Source organism: Vidua chalybeata, chromosome 9 (genome assembly GCF_026979565.1).
Source record: "Vidua chalybeata isolate OUT-0048 chromosome 9, bVidCha1 merged haplotype, whole genome shotgun sequence".
Classification (NCBI taxonomy): Eukaryota; Metazoa; Chordata; class Aves; order Passeriformes; family Viduidae; genus Vidua; species Vidua chalybeata.
The window spans coordinates 1,658,930-1,682,197 of NC_071538.1; the positions used below are offsets into that span (position 1 = coordinate 1,658,930).

A 23,268-nucleotide genomic window follows, 5' to 3' on the forward strand; every position below is an offset into this window, starting at 1 on the left:
CTGCAGACACCATGGCTGCATCACTGCTGCAATTCAGCAGTTCCTTTCTGTGCAGCTGAATTACAGCAGAACAAAGGGCCCTAGGGAAACCTGAATGCTCTGCTGTTTCAACAGCCTTTCTGGCTGAGACTCTCAGCCCACCTCACTACTGAACAGCACTAAAATCCCTTCAAAGCAGTCCTGAAAATCCAATTCCTTAAGCTTTGATAGCAGAAAGACAGAAGCTGCTGGTAATTGTTTTTCTCAATACAAACCAGGTACTTCAGGAGTGGATTAAGACTCCCTAAAATACCCCAAGTAATTTTTTCCCTAATAGTTTCTAGAGGCTGAAATTCCTCCAGACACTTTAAGGTCACATAAACCTTCACACTTTACCTTGGAAAGGTAAATTGCTTTGTTTCAAGTATAGTCCTCTTACGTGGCCCATATTAATTCAACAATACCAACCTCCAATCTTGAACATAAGCTTGCATTTAGGCTTCACAGCAAACAATATCACCACAAGGGTGGGGGGGTGTGTAAGAACTGTTTGTTTGTTGAGATTTATTTTTTGTCATCAAGGGAGTTAAATTTACAGCTGCCTCACTCAAAGCAGTGTGAAAAATATTATCCTCCAATGCACTTACTATTTAGTCACATATGTGTCTTTCAACAAAATCTGCAGAAGTCTTGATAGCTCTAACCAAGCAGAAAAAAGGAACTTTCTACACAGTGTCAAGTAGACTGTCTCTCTATATATTTAACTTTGGAGTCCAGTACCTGAAAGTGATTTTACTGGGCAGTTTTGGGCATGCTGCAGTGTATCTGAGGCATGGGGTATTGCAATTCACCAGCAGTTTTAATCAGTGCATATTTCTCTGCTGAACAGGTTTTATATTCTGCAGCGAAAGCCATGAACTGCAGCACATCCACTCAGCATCTCATACAGCAGAAGTTAAATTCTTTCTCTGTGTGACTGAACTTTCAGATTTCAACTCTTTTTTTGGAGAGGGGAAGACAAACCCAACAAATAACCAAAACCTAAACAACCAACACAAAGAAAAAGCCACTCTTCTACAAAGACAAAAGGGCTTTCATTACATCAGGACTGCTGCCAAATCTCAGACATCAAGAGGGACTGGAATAGCTGATGCTCTAAGTCACCAGACAAGTTTATCTGCTATAACCTTCTCTTTCTGAGAATTAGAAGCTGGTGCTGAGTGCTAATGATGCACAGATTAGTGTGCACTGGAGGTGGAAATAACAGTAAATCTCTGGAAGGCAATCAACACACTTATTTTTTAAGCTGATATAAGTTTGATTAACTATTTTGTTTTAGTTGCAAAAAATTTTAACTATTCAGACATCTGTGCATTTGAATTGGAGACCTCAAACTAATGTCTCTAACATTCCTCCCTTTCCTCAAAACACTTATTTTTCTGCAACTTCATGTACTGATCAGTTGATCACCTGGCTACAAAAGGGGCTAAGCAGGGCACCATTCATCACTTGAAGGGGTAAGGGAGGAAGAACCACTGCAGCTGCAGACACAGCCAGGGCAGCACTGCAATGCTGCTTCCAAACAGCTCTCAAGGCCTGAGTGGAGCAAGCTCAAGAAAAAAACAAAAAACTCAAACTATAAACAAAATCAAAGCACTCCACCACATCCAGAGTTTCCCAACAAAGCTATCACAAATCCATACTCCCATCCCTGGCTCCAAACACAGAATCAATGTGCAGCCTCTGCTGGGCTAAGATGCTTTTTAATTACCTTGCTCGTTTTCTCTGCAAGAACCACCTTGTTGACTGTATTAGGAAATATAAAAAGGGATGCAATTTTTATGGTCCTAACTCAGAGTATTCTATTCTGCTATTTGTAACCCTTTTTTGACTGAACTTCTTTAAGTTTACAAGCTTGTACTGCATTTATGACCTTTTACCTTTTGTGCTTTGATGGGTCCAGCCCGAGGCTGTTTCTGTCTCTGCTCTTTGGGTTCTGGTAATTTGTCAGTGGACTTCTCAGACAGCACAGGACCAACTTCATTGTCACTGCCACTGGAAGCTGGGGCTCCAAACTGAATGGTTTCTATACCAAGATCGACTCCACCTTCTTGTCCAGGCTTTGTCCCCTGGTCAAAAAGCAAACATTTAACCCATTCTCAAAAACTTCTGGGTCAGTACAATGGCAATGGTTCAGAAAAGAGCACAAAACATGCTCAGCTGAAAACCACTAGAAGGGTACTTTCATCTTCTGCAGAAGTACCCATTTGTGACTGCAACAGGTTTGCAAGAGTAAACAACATCTGAATGTACACTTCCTCCTCCTCAAGTCTCTACTGTTAAAGGAGCTCAAGAAAAAAGCAGTGAAGAAGTATGTAAACATCACCAAGATCAAGAGGAACAAGTGCAATTCAGATTCAGGCACAACATTCTCTGGGAAGTTCAAAATTTAATACTCAATTCAACAGAAACAGTAAGAAATACAAAAGTATTTCCAGATCTCTTGTGCAGTTCAAATGGTCTCCTACAACAGCTGTCTCAACATTCTTGCTGTTTAAAACAATTAAGACCAAAAAAGTACCAGGAAAGTAAAACCACAGCACTTTAAATGTAAAATTTAAGGCTATGCAAATTCCATGGGAATATCCACAGATAATATTGTTCTAAAGCACTGACTGCTTTTTGTATCTCCAATTTGAGGAAACACAAAACCCCTTTAGTTCCTTGGAGACATCCTGTTTCTGTCTACATTACTGACCCCTACACAAACAGGCAAACAGGGCAGTATTTTTCCTTTGGAAATGCAATGAATAACAGCTATCAGTAGAATCTGTGAATGGTCGAGTTATTATCAAGAGAACAGCTTTTCTCTGCTGCAATTATAAAACCACCAGCCTATATCCCATGCTTCTGTACTATCTCCTGACTCCACGGAATTCCATGCACATTAGCGTAAGTATCTGCACTCCTGGATAATGGATAATCTGTGCCCAACCCCACTGAGATATAATTTGGGTAAGCTTCACACACAGCTACTCCTCTTCCCCTCATTCTTACCTCTGGAGATGGAGCTGAACCAAAAGATGTCAGAGGCTTGTTCCAGGCACTGACTGAAGGTGGCTGAGGTGGGCTAATGGGTCCCACTGGCAATTAAGAAAAGAAAGAGTTAAAAAACCCCTCAATGTTACTAGAGGTATTCAAATCAATGTACTGACTGAGAAGTAAATGACAGATGTCTCGAGTACATAAGCTTTAATTAACCTATTCAGTTGCTTTCAAGTGGGGCAATTAACATGTCTGGAACAATGACCAAGTCTGACAAAACAGACTCAAAGGAGTGACAGTTGCTCATTTCTTGTGAGTGAAGAACACAATAACATAAATTACTGACTAATACTATACTACAAACCCCTCTTTTTGGAGGCTACTATGCTGCACTCATTCCCTGTGCAGAATCCCTCTGCAGGTAAAAATACAACCAGAGAGCCAGCTGGCCATCAGCTTTCTCTAAATACAAAGCTTGCTTCCCCCCACTTCAAATCCAAAAACCAGCACTCACATTTTTTGGAGATGTCATTCAGAACTGCTGTAGGAGGCACTTTGTTGTCCCATAATTCAGCTCCCAGGCCGTTGTGAGGCTGGCTGTTCTGCAGGACTTTGCCTGACACGGTGTAGTCTGTGCTGGCTGTCCCTCCTGCAGCCTGGCTTTGTGCTGGAACAGGAGCCTGGGGCTGGGCTGGAGACTGGGCTGGGCAGGGAGGCTGAGCCTGAGCTTGAGCCTGAGCCTGTGCCTGCTGAGCAGCTGCAGCTGCTGCCTGCTGCTGCTTTTTGGCAAATCTGGGGGGCAGCTTGGAATTCTGACCTCGGCTTTTTTCGCTTGATCCTTTTTTGGTCCAAACCTGTAAGGAGAAGCCAATTTTATTCTTCCAGGTGACAATGTGTACAGATAGCAATTGCAGAGTGCAGAACGCAAAAAGCAAGCTGATTAACCCAGCCTTACAGGAAATCTATTTTTTTTTTGGGGGGGGGGGGTAGTTAACAACAGGAATAATGATTTCTCATCCATTTTCTTCTTGGAATCAACTGATATACAATAGGGTAAATCTTTATCACAGTATGAAAAATGGTGTTTTTATCAGTTTGCCAATTCCAACTGCCTGACAGTGACCAATTGAGAAGTAAAGAATCCCAAGGTGACTAAATAAAAATTATTTTATTTACTAAATAGGAACAACTTTAATATTAAATATTACTAAGCAGTTATATTTAGAAGGAGAAAATACAGCTTTTTTGTAAGGAAGTTTCTGCACCCCTGACAACATTCCCAGTACTGCAAGCAGCTTTTTCCCCACTATAAATGCTGGTCTTGTACCTGCACTGTTTGTTCTTCCTTCTTTCTGCGCTCTTCATCTTGCAAGCGTTTTTGCTGCTTCTTAGACACCACTTCTGTGAAACCATCATCATTCAAGTTAGATTGGGAGTCTTCAACTACTGTCACTTCAGGGTGATCATCAATGATCACAACACCTATAGGAAAAGGAAAGGTATAGATGCTGCTGTTTCAACAGCTTCAGGTGCAATGCACCAAGCCAAAATTGGCTTTGGAGTGGAAGTTACTTCCCCACAGATGGGGGCCCTGATCAGTGGCAAGCTTCTGCTTGCCAAGTGCTTTGCTGCTGAGCTCAAAGGCAAGGAGTTCATATTAAAGAACTTTAAAACTGGAGCTTCCTGTACCAGATTCTCCAGGAAATCACTAAAACACAGTAATGAATTATGAACAGCCCTCCCAGATATCAGGTCTAAGCTCAACAGTGATAACCACTGCCTTTATTTTTGAAAATTAGCTAAATTATGATCATGTGATGAAGAATGGTAGGAATGAAAGGTTATGATTGTACAAAATTGCTCTCATCCATACGTAACACACAATTAGGTTTGCCACCTTTTAGAGGCACATATATTATTAGGTATCACAAAGATAGCCATGCTCAAAGTGTACAATTATTCTGTTTTAAAAAATTCCCATTTTTTAATGTTTTCAAACATCTAGCTCTATATGCAACAAAACTAGCAGAAGTATCAAAAATTATTAGGATATTATCAATACATACTTGCATAATTATTAAGATCAAATTGAGACAAGGCATCCACTTTTTCCTTAGGCTTCTTTGGACCAGCCTTTGGTTCTTCTCTCTTTTTGCCACTTGCATCCTTGGTGGTCTTCTGTCCTGCAGCAGTGACACCTCCATCCTCCTGATGTACAGAGTTGCCATTGGTGGGATCAACACCAGGCACAGGTGCTGCCTGCTCTTCAAATGGCCTGTATTAGAAAAAAACATTTGAAAATTATGCCACAGAGAACGCTCAGGAGGGAGTCAACAATTTAATTCAGATCCCACTATAGGGTTGTAAGTGTTTACTGACTTCTTAGTAGGGTCCAGACTTTTTACTTTCAGCTCCTAATGAGAAGCTCAACAGCAAAAGCTGTTTTGGGGAAATCTCAAATGCCCTGCTGAATTTTCCATCAAATTCAGCATATGGAAAAATAAAGTTTAGTCTAAATGGTAAGCATTTCTCAGGCTGCTTGTCCATGTCAGGTGATTGATCTAAAATGCAGCAATTTATACATTAACTGCAAAACTGCTCACATGAGCATTTCTGCTTGCATCCAAATCTCGAGAAACATAGCTCAACTCAGAAACAGCACTGCAATCTTTTAAAATTAGGCTTTTTTAGCATTGTGCATACAAAAACACTTCACTCTCAGCTTCAGGTTCCAGATGTCTGTATATAAACAGAAAACATAGAAAGTACAGAGCCAGGGGTGCATGTATCTGTGTCTTTCTACCACTCTACGGATGTGAACTAGCTGCTTATGGTTTCAAACCACAAGAGGATGACAAAGGCCATCACCCCGTGTGCTTCCTCACAGAGACTGCGTACTCACCCTCTTTTTCCACTTCTGGGAGGAGGACCACTCCGCCTTTCACTCCGGGGCCCTGAGAAATTCCTCCCTGGCTTAGCTGGCCCGTTGTTGCCACGTCGGTTCTGACGGTCTATTCCAGGCCTCTGACTAGAGAAGCTTCTCTTGGCTATTTCCCTTTTTGGAGCTCCAGCGTTTTCTCCTGCCTTTGCAGCAACCTGTGCTGCTGCATCTGCTGTTTTCTTCTCATCCCTTTCCCGTCTCTCATTGAAGTCGCTGCTTTCCGAGGCTGTTTCCCACTCCTCGTTTGCCTGGTCTGAAGAATTCTGGTTGGACAAGTCTGGTGTCTTACTTCCTGACACATCCAGAGCAGGGTTGGAGGGCTCATTAACTGCATTATTAACTGTGGCACTCGTCGTGGAGCTGGTCACCACCTCACTGATCTTCGATGCGGCCTCTCTCTCTTTTAGGCGCCTGAAGCGTGGTGGTTTATCCTGCCTTGGAGGCCGGGCAGGCCTCTGTCTTCGTGGCCTCTCTCTGTTTGGATCAAACTTCCTCTCAAATTTCGGAGGTCTTTTATCAATTGGTATGGGACCATAATGCTCATTTCTTCTTGGAGGCTCTCCATCTTCTGATTTAACGATCTCTGTTTGCCTGGGGTTCCACTGACTGTCCCTGTAGGCTGGTCTCCTTATTGTGGATGGACGTGGAGGACGTCCCCCGGGATCCCTGCCACCACGCCTGTACATTCCCCCTCTGCCTCGTCTAGAAGGCTCTCCTTTAGGAAGAAATCCTGGTTTGGGCTTGTTCTCATAATCTCTGATGTATGTCTTTTCTAGGGATCTGTTGTCTACTCTGATATTGCTCTCAGGTTTGAACGACAAGGGCTTTGGAGGCTTCTTGCCATCAGCTCTTTCTTCTCTTTTCGGGTGCTTGCCCTTGATGATGCTGTCTTTGTCTGAGAGCAGGGTGTCACTCGCGCTCTCGTGCACTTCGCTGTCAGAATCTGTCTCCGAGCCATGCTGGCGCCGCCGTTTCGGGATTACTTCAAAGTCAGAACTCTCACTACGAGTTTCACTCTCTTCTCTTTGCCTAACAGGCCCTGAAGGCACATGCTCTGATCTAGGCTTAGGATCTCTGTAGTGTGGGTACTCTCTATTATGGCCTCTACTGCCCCGACCACGTCCTCCGTAAGAACCTCTGTAGCTACGGCCCCTCGAATAATACTCGCCACGACCTCTGCCTCTGTATCCCTGATCTGGGAACCAGTCCCTGTCCCTGGCCTCCTTCCAGTATGTCCTAGGTGGTAAGCCAGGCTCTCTTTTCACTGGCCTGGTTTCTAGGCGTGGTTTCTCCACCACCTCCTTGCTCACCACCTTCTCAGGCTGCTTGTCCTCCTTGCTGGCAGGAGCAGGGGGCTGTGTGTGGGGCGGGGGCTGAGCGGCCGGCAGGGCGGCTGGGGGCTGTGGGATGGCCGGGGGCAGCTGGGCAGTGGCTGGCTGGGCAGTTGGGAGCTGCTGCTGGACTGCAGGGGCGGGGGGCTGCACCACAGCTTTAGCTGCTGCCTCGGGCTGACTGCTCTCCTGGCTTGCTGGTGCTGGGGCAGCATCCTGGGTTATCTTCTTAGCCAGAGGAGCGCTGCTGGAGGTGGATCTCTCGGGCTCAGCCTGAGACTGCGGCACTTGAGGTGATTCCTTTTTGTCACTTTTTTCGGGCTTGCCTGGTTTTTCAGTAGCTGTCTTTTCTCCTTCCTTCTCCTTTCTCTGCTCGCGCTCTTCTCTCTGTTCACGCTCTTCCTTCATATCCCTAAGCACAGGTTTCTTAATAGGACCCGATCTTCTCACTGGTCTGTCGCCACCTTCGTCTCGCCTGCCATAACCTGGCCTAGGACCCCATCTTGTTTCAGACTTAGGTTTGAAAGTTTTCTCAGGTTTTGGTCCTTCTGATGTTCTATTAGTGATCAAAATTTCTTTTTTCGGTTTAATCTCAAGTCTCTCAATTGTCTCCTTTGTCTCAATAGGTCTGTTACTTAATTTAGGGATATTTGCTGCTGTGTCACTCCTCTGGTCTTCTGATTTTAGAGAGTGACTTGAACCATGGGAAATGCTTCTCTTTAATGAAGAGTGACTTTCCCCCACAGGCACCAATTCTTCTGGAGAACTACGTGTAACCTTCTCACTCACTCCTTCAAAATTAACTGCTGTGTTAGCTGTGTCAGTTTGGAGAGGTTGTACATCTTCCAAAGGCCTGCTTGGGAACTTCTGTATCTCTACCTCTCCTGATTCTCTGAAAAATTCTGTCTTTGGATGAGAGTCCAACTGGTTGTGTTCTACAGGATAAGCACTGGCAGGGACAGCAACTCGTTCTTGCTCCAAGTGTGCCTCAGGCCTAAGCAGAAAGCATTTAAGAGTATTAGCATGTGGGGGCAAAATTTATTCATACATAATTACTCAAATCAAATAATTTTCTATTAAGGATCCATGTCGGCTCTAGGAAGTACCAGAGTAACAGGAAATAATTTTTAATGGAGCCACCAACTATTATCCAGATGGCAGCAGAACAAAAAGAATTTCTGAATACTTCTAAGAAGCAGAGGAAAATCCTGACACTTCACCATGAATCAAAGGCCAAAAGGGACTTTTGCTTTATACCATTTGTACTTAACTCACCGCTTCTGAAACAAACACACATCGGACAAAAGTTCTCTACAACGGAGAGAACTGAGAGAAAATGGAGGAGAACACCGTAGAAATGTTCTACAAAACTGCAAATTCAAAATATTCTGGCAATCACCATTCACCTAGGCTAATGATTGTAAACGAGGAGTAAATTGTACTTCTACACCCTGCTATAGAGCAGGGTCTTCTGTTTTGTACAACAGCACCAAGTGCTTTGCATCCCCCAGTCACAACTCCTCCTTTCAAGTTTTGTGTGAAGCTACAACCCAGTCAGTCAAGACTGCATTTTACAACCTGTGTGACTTGGAGAGTGGCACAACTCAGGCTTACCTCAAATCATCAGGCTCTTCTAAGGCCTTGGGAGGAGAAGTGGACTGCTGAGATTCTGCGTGGGCGTAGGGCTCTGAGCCCCACATCATGCGCGGCTCTGACAGAGGCACGCTGTGCTCCCTTGCAGAGCGAGCCATGTGCTCAAACGAATCTGAACCAGCTGCTGAGCCCTCCAGCTGCTCTCTTCTCATCAGTGGTTTGGGAGGCATAATTCCTGTGGCAGAGTGAAGTTCAACAATTGAAACAAATTTAACATTAGCAAAGGAACCGACCTCAATACAAACAAAGCTTGTCAGGAGGTACCAAGGAATGCTGTTCTCTCCCCTCCAATTTCCTTCCCTTTGAGTGTCCATGTTGGAACCAAATGTCTATTCCCTGCCAGCCAACTTCAGACTGACTAAATCACACTCAACACTTGTATCCTATGTCCCAATAAAAGAAAAAAGCTGCCTGCTTTCACTATAATGGGAAGAACCAAGCCTGTGGACCTGTAAAGATTGTGCTGTAACATCTGAATGCAAAAGGCAAGGAGAGTGTACACACAGGCAGGTTTTCATACTCTATTATTCCAGCTTTTCCCTTTGTACTATTTCAAAGAAATTCTGTAGTTTTCACTATCTCTGCTTAGCCTGCTATTTCCTCTATTCATTCCTTGCACTCACTGAGGATACCCTTTCCCTTGCTCTTCAGCTGGGCAGGTATCTCCATTACGTTACATGACAGACTTGTATTATTTATGCCCGGCGGCTTTCCTAACTGCAAATCAGATGGCCATTCCACAAATTAAAAAGGACTTTTTAGGGTCAAGAATCTGAAACCACAGATTCATTAAGACTCTGGAGCTGCTAATATGTAATACAAAAATAGCAAAGTTTCACGGGATTTTTTAGGAAGCAATGTAGTGTCAAGTGCTAAGATGTAATGAAACACAAATGGTAAATACACCTTTTCTCAGTTCAACCTAACTCTTGCCAGCTTTCTGTCTCTAACAAAGAAAGGCTTATGCTGACATTCTCAATCATCTTAACTGTCACTCATATGCCTTCAGTGTGACAGCTGGGATTTTACTTCATAGTCAAAGGTACACATTCTCATAGGACTACAATTTTAGTCACATATGACTACAATCTATTTTGTCTCAAACAGTAAAATAATGTAAATTTCTTCTTAAAAACCCACCCATTCACTAAACAAAGTGTGGTTAAGGAAAGACTTCTAGCTCAAAATCAAGTAAGTTCAACAGCAAAAAAGTGTTTCCAGGTTTACCTGGATGAATAGGAGGCATGTCCATGGCAGGTCTTCCTGACATCATCCGTGGGTCCATGTAGGATTGCATCATGAGCCAGCGGGGATCAAAGCCCATGGAAGCCAAATGCTGGGGATGGGGCTGCATGGGCTGGTAAAGGGGTCTGTGCTGGGGTGGTGGGACAGGGCCACTCGAAGGCTGGGAGGGAGCAGACTGTGGAAGGACACCTTGCTGCTGTTGCTGCCACTGCTGCTGCTTCATTTGCTCCTGCAAATGAAAAACCAGTATTACAGGACTTTTTGATAAGATGAAGACTTGAGCACAGTTCTAATAATCCTTGGAAACAAGTACAATTATCTCCAGGGCAGCAAGTACTCTGAAAGTTAATTGTTAACATGCATCAGGATGATGTAGGAGAAAAGGGAGAAAACCAGACTGAACAACTTACAATAGCTACAGCTTAACTGTTGTGCAGCTGAGACACAGAACAATCTATACTTTGCGCATGTCATTAATGCAAAGCACTCCTCAAGACCACAGGACCCAAGTTCAACTGTGAGTGTCACACCCTTTTAGGAAAAGCTGCAGAAATAACCAATCATCAGACTTCAGGTTCCACAGGCAAGCCCAGGGCAATGCCAGTGTGGGCCAGTTTCAAAGCCTCTCTTGCCTTCTGCTCACTTACAGACCTTGCAAGTGACAAGAAGTGTTTCAGGCAGAGCAATTCCTGCCAATACGATTTTCTAGAAGCTGGGAGGCAAAAACTCAGGATTTCTGAAACTCCTATGGTCACTTTCTTCTTCAGAATGAGGCAGAATACAGCATTCTTTAAATGAGCCTCCTTTTAATGAACTGCTTTTTTACCTGCTGCCTCTGAAATCTTGGTGGTAATGACTTCTGGAACTGCTTAGAATAGCCCGAGGAAACAGCAGGACGAGGCTGGGATCCTGAGTCTGGCTCATTCTCATGAGTCACCTGTGAAACCTCTTTCTCATTCCGACCACTGTCTTGTCGAGTAAAGACTGCTTGATCTTCTGAAAAACAAAAAACCAACAAAACCCCCTCCTATGTGAGACAACAGTCAATCTTAAAACTGACAATTTTACCAGAATATCAGCTAAATAATGTTCTAAAATACCTGCCTTCTCTAACTTCACAGTTCCAAAACCAGTAAAGGCACAAAAAGTCAAGGACAACCCTTCAAAACAGAACAACTGCTCTTAATACACCTCTGTCTTTTTTAAACTTAGATACATTGGGAAATCAACCACTGGCATTCAGGTTGCAGCTATTATGTGATTTAAGAAGTGCTGTATCAATGACACTATATCACATTTGGATCAACTTTTCTTCATTAAGCAAGGTTTGGTTTTACAATCAATTTTATCCACTTAAATCTAATATAACCTTACCAAGCATAGTCTAACAGTTTTCTTGTGGCATTCAAGTTTCAGTACAAAAAATGCACCCCATTTAAATAGGTGCCCTTTGCATCCACTTCTCTAGGCTTGCTGAAAGAACAGAACAGCTGAAATAATTTGCACTGCTTTTTAAACAACTTGGGTGGCTGACCCTTCTTCAGGAAGAGAACAAAGCCTGCTTTTCTTTCTGTATTTCTCAAAGTCCAGCCTAAATCACAGAAGCCATTTTCCCCCCTAATCTTTTGATGAGCTGGGCAAACAGGCTTAGCTCAAAGGACAGTTATCAGCTGTAATGCGCCAGGGAAATAATTGGCCTAGATGCACTAGGTTAATTAGGTATGCAAATGAAACTTCTAGACAAGAGCTCTGTGACTCAGCTTTAAGAAGGACAACTCCTACTTGTGTGCAAGCATACCTTTTTCTTCCTTGTTATTCTTGGTTTCACTTTCTTGTTTTTCTACTACAGGTGTTGCCACAGGTTCTACAGGCTCAGGAACCTCATGTGCTGGTTTCTCCTCTTCTTTCTCATTCTCATTCTCCTTCTCTTCTTTCTCCACCTCTTTTTCTTTTTCTTTCTCCACTTCTTGTTCTTTTGCCTTCTCCAGTTTTTCTTTTTCTTCTTTTTCCTTTTCCTTCTCCCTTTCCCTCTCTTTCTCCTTTTCCTTCTCCCTCTCTTTTTCTCGCTCCCTCTCGCGCTCCCTCTCCTTTTCCCTCTCCCGCTCCCGTTCTCTCTCCCTCTCCCTTTCTCTCTCCCTCTCCCTTTCTCTCTCTTTCAGAGGGTCTTCCCGGGAGGGTTTTGTCATGCAGCCGAATTTCTCGTTTAACCGTTTGAGCTTTTCAGCACAAGCTGCTTTTCGCTGCTCTTCCATTCTCCTCTCTTCCTCTTCTCGCCTCTTACGGGCTCGCTCCACTGCAGCCGATATCTCTGACTGCTGCCTTCTCCTCTGCTTCCAAATTTCATCTTCATCTGGTACTGGTTTAGGGGGAAAGGGTCCCTGCCTTCCCATCTGCCGATCAGGGGGAGGAGGGTGCTGCAAGAGGAAAATCAATCAGGTTGAACACGTGTTATATAAGCAGCCAGCTGAAATACTACATTTTAACTATTTGTCAACACATGTGTATCTGCATGGCATCTTTAAAAAGCAGGACTTGGAAGAAAAAGCCAGCTCCCACCTTCCTGATCTGGTTCAAACTCTCACAGCCTGAGCTCAGAAAGGAGAGGTACAGAATCACTTGGGCTCACGTCTGCTTTCCTCCCCATCACCATCAAGGCAAAGTGACAGCAAAGATCACAAACATATTTTAGGTTTGGTTAGAGGCTGCTCTAAATCTCAGGCAGAAGTCCCTCAAGGAACCAAGGAATTTCAAGGTAGCTCAGGATAAGAGAGATTTTAGTTCACATTTCATTTGGGACTCCATCTCCTCATGTGTGTTGGCAGCCATCCCTCCAGCACTGTTCCCCTGCTCCTGTCCTCTCCAGTTCCCAAGTGGGGCTGGAAAACTAAAAGCTCCTGAAATTCTTGTGCTTTTCACATAGCACTTACAAGACAGGGCAGCTTTACACAATTGCAGCATGGCTGTGTTGGGGTCCCATTCCTACTGGCCCCAGGCACTACGATCATTTTACTTGTTAAAGGAAAGGTTTATCATTATCTGAAACATATTTTTACTTTTCTTAGTCTAAATCCCTCCACCACAGCATTAAAGAGTTTAACTCAAGGAAATAAGGACAATTCTAATCTTTCTTACCGGTGGTAGAATAGATTTTGGAGGAAGAGCAGGGCCACCTCTTTCATGTATAGAAGGCTGTGGTGGACCTCGATCCTGTTGGGTCAAACACAGTACCACAGGTAAGCAAGCTTCTAACCACAGCCAAGCTGAAAAATTTTAGATTTACTGTTTTCTACTGCATTAAGATACTACACCCAATAAGGCATCTGCATTCAACACAGATCTGCATGCGAAACAAGGGCAAAAACATTTTCAGTTTTATGTACTGAGAGCTCAACAATTTAAATTTATGGTCCTGCACCATTTTTCCTTAGACTCAATGTAGCATCAAACCTTAAAGAACAGTGTGATCTTTAAAACAGAGATAAAGTGCAAATAAAACCATTCTCAGGTTTCCCATCTTCATTATTACTGGTGTCAAGAGAAAATATGTCTGGGAAATTTTCAAAACCAACAGTAGCTTTTCCTGGGGGGGTGTGGGGTGGGGTGGGAAATAGGGCTGTAGCAGGCATAAATTGAGGTGGATGTCAATATTCCTCTACTAGAGAAAACAAAAAATGGCTGAATTGATGAATTCTACATGGTCTGTATAAAACCCATTAGCCTGAGAAATGAACTCACAGCTAAGCTGCACTGCAGAAAGTGGACCATGATACTAAAAAAAATCCCCCACACCCATGAAAAATGTGTGGGCTATTTATCCACTGGAGAATCTGATAAACACCAGAATGGCTTCATTCAGTTCCAGGGATGGACACACAAGAGCATGGAGCCTGTCAGCTGAGCTCCAGTGCCTGGTGAAGAGCTCTCACCCCCTCAGGGGTGTGGGGCAGGACACACTACATAAAGCCATGCTATTTTTGTGCTGCAACCAGAGGCAGCTAAGTTGTCTGAGCAGCACCTGATCAGTTAGCAGATAATGCTTTCAGCAGCTAATGCCTTCCCTCATGTTCATAACCTTAATTGACCTGACAGTTTGAAAAGACACCTGAGTCGGAGCTCTCCTGACAAGGCTGTTACCACAGGAGCTGAAGAGAAGAGCACACAAACCTGATCAAGCTGAGAGCTTTTGCTGTAAGACCCTTTGGCTGCTGCTGTGGAAACCTGGGTGGCAGACTTGGCATTTGTCTGTTCTTCGGTTTCCTTCTGGCCATCAGGACTCTGGGAATCTTTTGCTGGTGTTTGTTCATCACTATGTGCAAAGAAATAAGAAAAACAGAATGCATACTCCATAGAGGTATTTGGTGATTTATCTTCTAGCCTCAGTGTTTCTTAGGATAATTTCTACACACCCAGCTGACTGGAGTCGGCAGGCAGATATGCAATTGAATACAGTATTAAATTACTGGAATTAGTGCTACTGGAATGAGTACTTGCACTCATTTCATTACTCTTTCCAAAATCTAGTTAAGTGACATTTCCCATCTAATTGGCAACACCAACTCACCCACTTTCCTTCTCTTTCTGACTGCTTCCTTGCTCATCATCATCACTGAAATTCAACTGCTCAGTGTAATCCACTTCACTCTGAGCACCTGATGCATAAACAAATGTTCAATTAACCTTTCAGAAACATTCAGCATACAAATAACAGACCATTAATCTGATGGTCTTACCTGCCCAGCCTTCATCAGCCTCAGCATCCAGATTATCAAATTTATCAAGCTCTTTGAGTTCACTAGCACTAAGAATGGATGGGCGTTCAATAGGTTCTGAACACCATGAGGGTGGGCCTCTTCCCCTTGGGCCTCTAAAAAAATGAGAGAAACAAACCCCACTGTCACTACTTATCCACAAATGACAGAGAAAAGGTCAACTTATATGACCATTATTTGAAATATACAGCACTGTTGTTTCAAGCACAGTGAACTCTCATCCACATGTGTGACTACCAGAATTCAAATAATTACTCTTCTCTTCCATGTGCACAGCTATCCTACACTATGGAAAAACACACAGAGAAGTGGAAAATTAGTTTTATAGTGCATTAGAGCTCAACTTTAATTAGAAATCATCGAAGTTGAGAACAAGGAATTGACTATTTTCACTGTAACAATGGAAAAGTCCTTTTATGGGCAAAATACTGGTTTAAGTTTCAAAGATGTCCCTGCAAGTGACTCTTGCTCTTCACAATCAAAAACCCTGTAATACGTAGAATTGCCTCAAGTTTTCCAGTTGAGCTCTCAAACTCCAGACACTCCATGACACTGCTCCATACAAGCAAAACTTGGGAGGCTGACCAGTGTCAGTTCTTACACAGTGTATAATCAGTGTCGAGATACTCAGTACAAATGATTTCTTTTTTTTTTTTAATTAAGTCACAGAGTTCATACCCAGACAAAAACCACAACCATTTTTATGTTTCTTACCTGCTAGGCTCAGAATTAGGAAATCTTGTTGGACCTTGCATGGAGGGAGGATATGCCATTCTGGGATACTGATTAAACATCTAAAAAAGGATTAAAACCAGGAGCCACTCATTAAAATGTATTACTGCATTAAGTACACTGAGACCATCAAAGGAAGTAATGGAAATAAAGTGACACTCTTCATTCAAGTTTGCTTAATATCACAAGTGGGTGACACATCAAGTCCCCAAGGGGAAGAGACTGGAAGTGTTAATCAACTCGTGACAAGTTCAAACTCCATGTAGCAACAGATAGCCACATCCTGTGCTGGGTTTCAACCCTGCCCTTCCAGCAGAACTGATAAGAATTCCATGGAGGGGAGAGAAAGGGGCCTAAGAAAATCCCACTAGCCAAACCCCAATCTCTGCTGCTTAAAAACAGTTCATGCAACCATCACTCACATAAGGAGGCATCATTGCTCTGTACTGGGATGAGATGGGTGGCTGCTGCTGGCCATTCAGCTTGGGCTGAGGGACCTGGGGCAACCGCACATCCCTCTTGTCTCCTGCCTTCTGGCCATCATTTTGTTCTGCTGGTGTAGCGCTGCCATCTTCTTGTCCCTTAGCTTCTTGATCTGTTGGAGAACCAGGAGAATTGTTCTTATTACCCCCATCCCTCCAACTAGTAGCATCTGCATAGACAGAATCAGCACACGAAAAGCCAGAAATAGACTTTAAATTGCAGATTTCCAGCCAGAGATGGTGAAGAACACGTTGCTCCCACACAGTCCTCGGTGACACAGCAGACACATGTTCCTATCTGCTACTGAAACAAGCAGTGGCCACTTGAGAATCAACAGAAAGCTGCTTCCCGACCCTCTTCAGCCCTAGGTCCAGCCGTGTTCCTGAAGGGTCAGAGCTAAATTTATGGCCTGCTCTAGTTGTCCCATTCTACCTTCCAAAATACAGTGCAATTTTGGAAGGATACTGATTATAGCACAAGAAAGAAAACAGATTTAGCTGTGCTAAGTGGGCCACTGTTGACTCAGTGTGAAGATGCTGTCAAGACAAAGATCAAGGTTCCTAAGCAGCAAAGGCCTACCAGGAAATTCTCAAGCAGCTCAGAAAGAAAGGTAATGCACAGTATGTGTCCAAGTGAAGACGGGTATAGTCTGGTTTGCATCTCTGCCTGATAAGGATGGAATAGAAATGATAAGGGCTGTACTTCTGGTGTGAATGTCTAGTAAATTGTCCAGGAAAAGTCAGAGATTTTAATGACTTAGCATTTGTGCCAGGCACTCCATTCTTTTAGGAGTTTCTGCCTGCAGAGCACAGGTTAAGACAAAAAAACCCACTAGGGTAAACTTAGCAGCAGTGCTCAGATCAACGGAGACAAACAAAAATTCAGAGACACATGCTGTAAATGATGTTCCTTTAGGGACACAAACCTTTGCAGAGTTAAACTCTGCTCCTAAGTATCCATTACAGTTCTTGGACTTATCTTTGCTGAGAAGCACAGCTGCTAAAGGGGCACTGATTACTTGCCAAATTCATTTAGCTTTCTGCTGTCAGACAGGAAAGAAGGGCTTAATATAGCATGTACAGTGCTGACCAAAACTGTACTGCCTGCAGGAGGCTGAACAGACACGTAGCTGCTCTCACTTGGTGCTGGACATCTCTCCCATTTCCTGACAATTTATTCTTTAGATCAAGATCAAGACAAGTCATGAACAGGCACATGGCCTTGGTCTGCAGAACACGACAAACAAATCAAGAAAAAGCAAGACCTGTAACAAGGAAAGGAGTTACAGATCCCCCAGGAGCCCAAGCCCTCTAAAGCGCCTATCACTGGCACGGGACAGTGCCAGCCACAGTGCAGGACAGGACCTCTAGTCCATCAAACCTCATCAAAACCAAACTTTTGAGGGAGAAAGGAACCTTGTCCTCCACTGGTAACAAGCACAGTCCAAAACACCTTCCCATTAAAGTGATCTGGGGAAGAAATACACATTTCTTTCCTGAGAGACGTAAACTCAGCACTGTTATAGTTGTTTTCACCAGATCTAATCCTCCACTGCTGAAACAGATCCAGCTGGTCAGAGCATTGCATCCCGGAGCTGAAGATGCCAATGCCTTTAAAGGCACAACCCACTCCTTTGGCATCCTGTAGACTGAACTTCCTCTTCAGGAATTTTCAACTCTACTCTTAGGAGTACTAACAACTTAAGGCCAGCCCTGATCACCATTTGTGTAATTACTTAATTCTAGGAGAGTTCTTTAAAGAGGTATCTCATCTGCTGTGACATCAGCAGCTGAAGTAAGAAAATCCCAGTATTGTGCAAGTAACAAATGTTCCCCAGAGCACAACTACAGTACTGCATACACTGGGAAAATGGGAAGTGATAGGATTAAACACACTATTTTCCACACACCAGGAACACAGAAAAGAAGAATAAAGCCCCAAATATCCACTTCTTCCATGTAGGAGTGTGCTGATTGAAACAACAGATTAATATATTTCTTTTGTACAGGGCACAAGCAGTAAGTTCCACACAAACTAATTTCACAACAATTTGTAGCTCACACTTACTCTGTGGTCGTAGGTTGGCTCCTGATCCATCTTCAGGTGCATCCTTATCTTTGCCTGACTTTTCCTGATCCCCAGCTGCCGGCAGACTGGGGAATTCTTGCTGAAAATAACTATTGATTGGAATAGGTGGACCTACAAAGCAAGATATTCAGAAAGTCACAACTTGCTGTGCACAAAATAGTTCAGAAAACAACAGAAACCTGATCATCCCTTAGAAGTGAACATTACATCTTTAAAATAAAAAACTTAAACATTAAATGTTAAAGCCACAGTCATTTACTGGCAATATAAAGGGTTCCAAAGTTGTTGAATTTATTGGACCAACTATGACAGCTGCTGAGGCTGAGAAAAAACCAGAAGCACTAGAGAGCAACAATGGACAATGGAACAAGACTTAGCCCAGGGAGTACCTGGAGTTCCTCAGCTCTGTAAACACTTTTCCCCACTCCTTCCAGACAAAGATTTCCTTCTTTTCACTCTAAAACTGTAGTCCACCCAAGAATAGGAAACTATGTAATTGCAAACACGTTTATGATTAATTATTGTTCTAGTAAGAAATCTCCAGGACTTTAAAAGGCCACAGCCTCTACATTACGAGAAAAATATCAGAACAACATTCTTTGATTTCTAAAACCCTTGACATCCATACTGAAGATTGGAATTTAAGACTTCTGTTGTACATAGTATGGAAGTCACATATAGAGGTTGTCTTCCTTGTTAGAAGGTTTTGTTGGCATCTGCTTTGCATCAATTTCCTCCCCATACACATAATGTATAGTGACCTATTAGATCAGCAGCACTCCGTGCCAAATCACCAATAATCTGACTGAGTGCAGATTTCCATTCCAACAGCCTGAATAACAGCCTGTTCCTGTACCTGTCTCTACCACTGACTACTGTAAGGGACGTGGTATTAGGCTACATAGGTTATGGGAGAGGGCAAGCTGACAAACAGGGATCTGAATACATAGCGTCCAAAACCCCCCAATCCCAATGATGGGCTTCTTTTTAACAACTAGAAAAACTTCTGTTCTCTCCAGTCTCTGAAAGAATCATTCACATAGATAAAATGCAGGGATCGCAATGGGCTTTTATTCGGTTGGTTTTTTTAAGAGTTAAACACAGGATAAATTCCTTAATCTGTGCTGTGTAAAGGCATGCCAGCAACAACAGTATTTAGTCCTGTGTCTACAAATTTCCTTGAACTCTTTCAATTCTCATTCTGACTTCGCATACTACTGACCACATTAATTTGTTTTTTTCTTAAAGGCCACTGGACTGTTGCTGTAGAAAACCAGTCCCACTGACCAGATGACCTGCCAGGCAAGGGAGCCCCTTCGAAGATCCTGTGGCATGCAACATTCATGAGTTTTATGAATCTGGAAAAATGCTTTCTGCTCAAGCCTACACAGTGAACATTTTAATGGCAAAGTAACAATACCAGAGATCTCATTGACTGTGTTTAAGCTACGAACGTGAAAAAGCCAGACTGGCAACCAGCAGTTCAGAAAGAAGTTAAAAAATTCTAAGATATTTTAGTAGTAATTTACTCCAAATGTTAGCTGAAGCATAAGCTGAAAAATACATGCTGCTGTTACATTTCGTTTTTCCCTTCCCCATGGCCACCAAGATGATCAGAGAAAGGTTTAGCCTTGCCTCACTCAAGTTTTACAAGAGCACAAGGCTGAGTGCTGCTGGAACACTCACGAGGCAGGTGGAGAAACTGCAAGTTCTGAGAGCCAACTGCAGCTCAGGAAAGCAGGAGCCCAACAGGTGGACGCTGGGTTTCAAACCCAGGACAGCAAGCAGCTGCTGCCAATTCACATCCAGTGCTGCTTCCTGAAACCCTGAAACTGCAAACCCAGTGCTACATTAATTGAATGAAATGAGGGTGCCATCTGGGCTTGGCACACGAGCTGCCATGGTAACTATGAAATAATTAGCTAAATGCATTTTGAAGCTACTGAGGCGAATCACTATTTCCTGTGTCATGGAGATGATCTTATCAGCTTCTGCAGGAAGGCTGCTATGCAGATCACTTTGCATCAGTGTTCATTCTTTTTTTTTTTTAATTCCACAGAAATCCTACAAAAGCTTAAAGGAGGAAAGTTTCTGTATTTGACAGCAAAACACTGAGCATTAAGCCAGCAAGAAATGAAGTATCTAGAATTGTCACTTCTAATTCTCAGTGCAAAAAAAGGCCCAAATCATTAGATATGTGATGCTAACAAACTCCATGTGATGTCTAAGAAATTACCTCCATGCTATTAATATTTTATCATTTTAAGAACTCAATTCTTCAACTGGAAAGCCTAAACTCCATTTTACAGCCATGGAAAGCTTGCAAGTCTCAAACTTAAAGAATAACACACATTGAAGGTTATTTATCATAATGGAGACAGGAATTTTAAGTAACCTCTCACTCTACAAGTATTTTAAAAAATCTCCTGAAGATTTAGTTCTGAACTTACATCTGTAATGAAAACACTCAAGCTAAGAGTCACACTGATGGAAACAATTTTCCATCCTTTCATCCAATTATGTTAAATAACCCTTGAAACACACCTTTAATGTTTTTCCCAGTAAGAAAACTACTTAAGCACTATCACTTGGATACTAAAACAACCAAGAAATTTATAAAATGAAGGGAAAAGTATTGCTGTTTCACATGTTTAAACAGAAGCAAAATTACACATACTTCGCACAAAATCATCCAAAACCATGATCAGAATGACCACCAACTGTTTACATCTCTCCTTCCCATGCCAAAATTGTCTGTATTATAAGAACTGACTGTGATTTGCCCTCCTCACCACAGCCACACTGAAGATTTTGTGCTGCCACCATCACTTCCCTGTCAATTCAAAAGAGGTGACTACACTAAGCTTGTAAAAGTCAGCCAGACCCGCTGATAAATGCAGTGACTGGGGATGGGCTCATTTCCCAGCCTGGAATGTTGCTTCCACAACTTTCCCTAGTCCCAAGTGGCCTGGCCAAGCCTCAAGGAACTGCTGAGTGTGGGGGTCTCTCCCAGCCCATCCCAGCCTGGTGTCCAGTGCAGAACCCCTCCACCCTGAGCAGCACTCACCGTCCTGTCCTCCTGGTTTGGTGTTGGCCCAGGATTTGGCAACAGGAGCTGCTTCTGGAGGAGCAGGAACTGCAGGCTTTGGCTGTGTCTGCGGCACGTCTGGCTGTCTGGAATTAGAGGAAAAGCACTTGTGAATACAAGAGAGTGAGCACAGAGCAAGAGTGTCAGGATTGCTACTGCAAACAAGGGAATAAAATAAGGGAGCTGTGCAGCTGAAGAACCAAAAACTACTTTTCCTTAGAAAGGGCGTTTTCTTACATAAAATGAGTTGTTATAGTAACTGTTTAAAAATTGAATAAATTAGCTAATTATTTCAAGATTCCATTTCCCAAAGAGGAGAGGAATGAATGAAAATGGCTGGGCAGAAAATGCAGCCAGGCATGAAGTGAATTACAGCTTTTAAAGAAGTGTATTGGACAATCAAAAAAAACAATCCATCTACAGCCATCAAAGGGAATAATTTGGACTAATGTTCTCTTGCCTTGGGAGTTAACACAGGAAAGCAATTCAAGACCACCATGAACTGAGAGAAAGAAGGCAAATACATGTCAGAAATTCCCAAATAAAAGGAACTGATAAGGAAAGCTAAAGATATGAAAAACTCTATGGGTACCATGAACTGGAGCCCAGAACCTTGAGTCTTAAGAAATGGGCTCAGTCCCACCATCTTAACAATGAAGAGGCACAAGCCCTCATTTTGTCCAGTGTAAAAAACCCAGACACAAGCCCTTTTTAGTCTGCAGATTCAGTCATATTGTTCAACTTCTTTCAATAAAGGCTATTTCTGAAATCTGCATATTCAGGTAACTTAAGACTCAAAGCATTAGTGTCTAAAACCAGCTAAGACTAACCCTCCAGCTCCTTGGTAGGAACTTTTGATAAAACAGGAACTATGGGGCAAATCCTGTAGTCTAGAATCACTTTATTACACCAGTAAAGACAGAAGCAGTGTGGTATCATGTCACTTCACTGACAAGAAACAACTGCAAATGCTTCAAGTAGATCTTAAAGTGATCCTAAATTTCTGAGGACTACCATTAAGAAATCAGTTCCATTTGGGTTCTGCAGTGATCAACCCAAAGTCTTAAACAGGACTCTCAGAACTGACAGAGAAGAAAATACCATGAAAAACACCACTGCTGGGCAGAAACACACAAGCTTCTCATAGGGATAACAAAATGCAATTTTGATGTTCCATGAGAGTATTACGGTCTAGGGAAAAAAAAAAAAAACAGTTCTCATTTTTTTCTCTTTTTCACTTGCATTTCTTACAGCTGCATATTTTCTAAGCAGGCTTTGGGGAATTTATGACTTACATGGCTGAACTTTGTGACACAAGGAACAAGACTGTTAAAGAAACTCACCTTGCATTTCTCCTGTTTCAAATACAAGCCCATTTAGAATTTTAGTTATCTAAGCACTGCCCTGCAAATATGGATGAGTGAAAGAACTCAACTGAATTAATCAAATCACTACACAACAGCCTGCAATATCCAGGAAAGAGACTGAGGCAATACCCACAGAATGACTGACAACTCGAGAAAGCAGTAGAGTAATTAATTTTCATAATTACAGGGAATAACACATTCCTGTGAACTCCAGTGCAATGATACAAGAGAAAATGCATTAAACTAAAGCAAGCTGTTAGCAAGATGCAACTTTTGCCTGCAACACTTCTGAGAGGAACAATAAAACACTTCACATGTAAACTGCAGCATTTCAAGCACATTGAAATATCACAAACACAGCAGTAGTCAAATAAATGATTTTAAGATCTGAGCAAACACATCAGATGGTCCAAATTTAGGAGAAATTCCTCATGGCCTGGGCATACACATCTATTCCTGGGAACAAATCTTTCCCTCACTAGTTTTACTTTTATCTGGATTCTGAGGCCTTTATCAGAGTAATACATTTGAAAATAAAAACAACTTC

General features: G+C 42.7%; 1 protein-coding gene across 13 annotated transcripts in view; it reads right to left on the reverse strand.

Moving 5' to 3' along the window:
* The window catches only part of PRRC2C (proline rich coiled-coil 2C), a 69,625-nt gene that overhangs the window by 27,296 nt on the left and 19,061 nt on the right, over window positions 1-23,268 (reverse strand). For 12 of the 13 annotated variants that reach the window (XM_053949806.1, XM_053949817.1, XM_053949816.1 and 9 more), the window contains exons 4-21: window positions 21,334-21,440; window positions 18,246-18,377; window positions 16,118-16,290; window positions 15,678-15,757; window positions 14,925-15,058; window positions 14,756-14,843; window positions 14,359-14,500; window positions 13,327-13,401; window positions 11,993-12,608; window positions 11,021-11,190; window positions 10,177-10,423; window positions 8,911-9,124; window positions 5,927-8,290; window positions 5,091-5,299; window positions 4,352-4,506; window positions 3,539-3,878; window positions 3,037-3,122; window positions 1,920-2,108 (exon numbers count right to left, since the gene is read on the reverse strand). In XM_053949806.1, the coding sequence (XP_053805781.1) occupies window positions 1,920-2,108; window positions 3,037-3,122; window positions 3,539-3,878; window positions 4,352-4,506; window positions 5,091-5,299; window positions 5,927-8,290; window positions 8,911-9,124; window positions 10,177-10,423; window positions 11,021-11,190; window positions 11,993-12,608; window positions 13,327-13,401; window positions 14,359-14,500; window positions 14,756-14,843; window positions 14,925-15,058; window positions 15,678-15,757; window positions 16,118-16,290; window positions 18,246-18,377; window positions 21,334-21,440 (5,521 nt within the window). The remainder of the gene's footprint in view (window positions 1-1,919; window positions 2,109-3,036; window positions 3,123-3,538; window positions 3,879-4,351; window positions 4,507-5,090; window positions 5,300-5,926; window positions 8,291-8,910; window positions 9,125-10,176; window positions 10,424-11,020; window positions 11,191-11,992; window positions 12,609-13,326; window positions 13,402-14,358; window positions 14,501-14,755; window positions 14,844-14,924; window positions 15,059-15,677; window positions 15,758-16,117; window positions 16,291-18,245; window positions 18,378-21,333; window positions 21,441-23,268) is intronic. The other variant, XM_053949810.1, reaches the window with a different exon arrangement.